Raw genomic sequence first — 4,170 nt, forward strand, 5'->3', positions numbered from 1 at the left:
GTACTGAAGACTGCCATATGATAGCGCTTTCTACATGTAGCTTGTTTGTCGTTTTGGTAACTACATCAAAATCACCACTAGGTGGACAAAAATCACGCCATCTGGCGGAAAATCACCAGGCTTTTTCAAATCACGCGCTTCTGCGTCGTTTTCATCGAATGTCGGTAATTTTAAAGTAATTTTGAGTGATAAATATATTTTTTTTGCGATCATTGCACTTGCCTGGCTGGCAAATGCAATTAAATTTGTACTCTCCCAACAATAAAAACTACTTGCCTCGGGCGATGGTTAACATCGAGCCCTGTGGTTGATGCAGTTCCTGACCAGAAATTGATGATGTTAAAAGATCAAGGAACCCTTTAGAGGTTGCAGAACAGTCTAGACCAGGGATTTGCAAGCTTTCAAATCCTTAGAGCCATTTTAGCCTGAGACCAGCTAGATTTAAGTCATTTAGAGCTGCAAACATTACATGACCTTTCAATAAACAAAGCGTATAATTTCTGTTGAATATCTGTTATCAAACTGTTGCGGCCTTCGGTTCTAAAAAAGACCAACATTTCCAACAAAGTCCGTGGGCGGTAAAAAGTGGTTTCAGCCTTTGTACGCACTTTAAACTCGATTTATTTATTGTAAAAACAAAGACAAAATAATGACTAAAATTGTCTTGCAACTTTGTAAAAATTATATATAATGTTAATATTTAAACTCCCCAAAAAGGTGGTCAAAAAATCATTCTACAAATCTCCCGTCCACACCGGACATTTACCAAACACTCCACCAGCATTTGGTGTGTTCGTCATTACTCAAATTAATGGGAGGCTCTAACAAAAAACAACGTAATCTAAGCAATTCCAAATATAAAAAATATAAAAAGAAATTAGTAATTTTGGTTCTAAATTAACTTAAATATATTCTAACGACCCGAAGAAGAAAACTAAATTGGTGAAAATGACAAAAATTTAGCATGAATAGCCACAACACAAACAACAAACAGTTCATTTATATTTATTGGTTTTTGACCCTTTAACACAAAGTTTATCATATTTTGAGAGTTTGTACCGTTAGGGTGATATTTTATTTTAATATAAACAATCAGACACATGCAGTGAACAAACAATCCATCATAAATTGTAAAGAAATGTCTATATATGTCGTATCTAATTTAGATTATTTAAAAAAAAATTTTTTTTTCTCATAATGTTTAATAACAACCGTAGTTTGAAAAATCAAATATAAATGCCTGTCAGTCATTTCAAGGTTTATGTTTTAAAGAGTTAAAATGGACAAACAAACATTTCTTAAAAAGGAGGAAGGATTTTTTTATGTAAAAAAAAAAAAAAATAGTTTCCAAAAATAGATGGAAATACATATTTCTGTTTCTTTGAAGTCATTCTGTTAAGATAATAAAATTCAGATGGTATTTAAAAAACCTGCTAAAGCTTCTAAGACTGATATTTACCCATATATTATTTTCAAAATCATTAGTCGGTTCTTTAATCATTTTTAGCCACCATTAAGGGCCATTGTAAAGGCTCCAAAGAACCACTTACAGCTCCAGAGCTGCAGGCTGTAGACTCATCGTCTAGACTAATGTGGAAGTTTGCTTTCCTAACAAAGCAGTGTGTTCACATCAAACCGTATTTATGTTTCAATCAAGATATGCAAAGTTTTCAGAGATGGAAAAAGGAAGACATGCAGCTGGAGCAGAAGGTTGACTCAGCAGAGAGGATTAAAAATGTGTACTTCATACTTGGACCTTGTATCCTTGATCTTCCTCTTCACATCACCGCAATCTATGTGAATTGTATTAGAATGAAGGGTGAATAAGTTCTTCGAACATCCCTGTGTTGTCATTCAGGACTCGTTTTCTGCAGCCATTCATTGAATAGCATGTTGGTTATTAGCTATCCTGAGCTTCTAGTGCCCGCTTGCTAAATGCAGATAATTGCAGAGAGTGTTGGGGCTCCTAGAGGCTCAGTGCTAGTTTGATGTGACGCGAGATGACACCTCAGTCCCCCTCTGAGAGACGACCTGTTCAACCCAGCCTGGAGCTGCTGCGGCTCCAGAGGAGGCGGCTCACGCTGAGGATCGCCAAGGTGTAAAGGCAGCAGCTCGCCTCAGGCTTGGACTCGGTCTGCATCTGTAATGATGGCTCTGTGTGTTTTCTGAAAGTGTGCCAGAAGCTACGTATTGGATTCCTCTTTAGAGCATCAACAGCTTCGCTCCATCCTGCCGTGTGTCATTTAGCGAGAGAAGTGAAGCTGCATCATGAATCATTGAGAGTCTGCGTTTAAATCTAAAGTCTGCAAGGCAGGAATGACCTGTTGCTTTGTGTTTTTCCTTTCTCAGAGCAACTTTAACGTGGCGGTGCTGAACGTCGGAGCCCCCGCCGCAGGCATGAATGCCGCCGTCCGTTCAGCCGTCAGGGTGGGAATTTCTGAGGGCCACAAGATGTTTGCCGTAAGCGACGGATTTGAAGGATTTTATAAAGGACAGGTGAGCTGCTGTTGACCACAATCTTATAGAAGAACATTAATAGAAGAGATTTTATAATGGATTTAAATATCTGCTCCTAAATGACCCAATAATGCAGTCTTGGATTAGTTTAATCGATATCTTACAGAGTGTGGGTTTAGCTTGATGAGTCAGATGTTACACTCTCACTGCTAGCTCCCTCGCTGGAGAATAATCAGGGAAACCCAGGGGATAATCTGCACAGATTAATGTAAACCATTTCCCAGCACCAACGTTCAGTGAGCCAGCTGAGCTGCTGCAGTACCACAGACGACCAACAGATGGCAACAGAACAGTTGGAATGCGCTCAACTCAAAATAACATCCTGGTGGATTTTTAATGATTCTCACTGCAGCTTTTAGTAAAACAATCAGGGATTGAGGTTTGAATGAAGGTAAATGTCTGTGAAAACCTGATCCCAGACTAAAGTCTTTGTTCCGTTACTGATAGAACTGGTTTCACACCCCTCCCTGGTTTCACACTCCTCCCACTGATCTTGTTTTGTCCTTTTCCCACTAAGAAACCCTTAAGGGCTTCAGGTCATGAGAATGACTTTATTCCTGTTACTGGCTTCCACACAAGTTATTCTCAACATCTCTGTGTTTCACAGTAATACATTTCTGCAAGTAAATTACTGCAATGCTGTTTGAGAACAAAAACATGTTAATATATTGAAATATACCTGTCTGTATCCATAAAAAGAGAGAAACATAATCATGATATATTGTGTTGCTTTGCTTTAAGATTTGGGCTTAGATTGTGTGAAGATAATGGAAATAAACTGTTCTGTATATGTTTTTTAAATCATGTTATAATGGAAAAACCTGTGTCTGAAAACACCTTTCGTACCCGTTGTCCTTTTTCCAGATTAAGGAGATCAAATGGGGCGATGTTGGAGGCTGGACGGGGCAGGGTGGCTCCCTGTTAGGAACCAAAAGGTGAAAATCTGAAGCTTATTTCCTTCTATTGATCATTGGTCAAGTTGGAGTGGATAAAATAAATCAGAAATGAATAAATTCTGCCCCTGGTTATAAAATAAATTTCAACTTATTTTGCAGTTAGTATTAAACATATAAGCGAAAGCATTTTATCCTAAAGAGGAAAGTTGTGACTTTGTAAAACATCCTGATCTAAAAAAACCGACCTCATGTTAAAATAAATGGTGCATTTTTTTTTTTTCTAGATGGAGATATGGAATCAACAGTTAACATTTCTGTTACACATAGCTACACGGTTTTAATGTATAAACGAGTCTGCAGTAAAGAGAACATGCAGCACTTAATGAGCTGTTGCTTCTACTTTAAGGAAAGGAAGTAGGGCTCCAAGAAGGAAGTGAGTAGAAACAATGGGAAGGATTGTTTTACTCCTTCCAGTTGGTAAATCAACACAGAGGTGAAGGATGTTTATTGTTGCCAGGCAGCTGCGACGAACATCTGGAGCAAATCCAGACAAAATAGGAAAGTTGTGAAGAGAAACATACAGCTGGTCTAAGAATGAAAAGAATAACAATAGGCAGGAATAAGAGGAGGTTTAAGACTGATTTATGCCCATTATTAAAACCTAATCAGATGAAAACAAGGTTCCACTTATAGAGCTAAATAGTTTTTTTTATTTGTCACTAAGATATATATATATATATATATATATATATATATA

General features: G+C 37.6%; 1 protein-coding gene across 7 annotated transcripts in view; it reads left to right on the top strand.

The window, feature by feature from the left end:
- Positions 1-4,170, top strand: part of LOC107083965 (ATP-dependent 6-phosphofructokinase, platelet type-like) — a 41,270-nt gene that overhangs the window by 21,101 nt on the left and 15,999 nt on the right. For all 7 annotated transcript variants that reach the window (XM_015373575.1, XM_015373569.1, XM_015373573.1 and 4 more), the window contains exons 13-14: positions 2,350-2,496; positions 3,382-3,452. In XM_015373575.1, the coding sequence (XP_015229061.1) occupies positions 2,350-2,496; positions 3,382-3,452 (218 nt within the window). The remainder of the gene's footprint in view (positions 1-2,349; positions 2,497-3,381; positions 3,453-4,170) is intronic.

Source organism: Cyprinodon variegatus, unplaced genomic scaffold (assembly GCF_000732505.1).
Source record: "Cyprinodon variegatus isolate N-32 unplaced genomic scaffold, C_variegatus-1.0 Scaffold88, whole genome shotgun sequence".
Classification (NCBI taxonomy): Eukaryota; Metazoa; Chordata; class Actinopteri; order Cyprinodontiformes; family Cyprinodontidae; genus Cyprinodon; species Cyprinodon variegatus.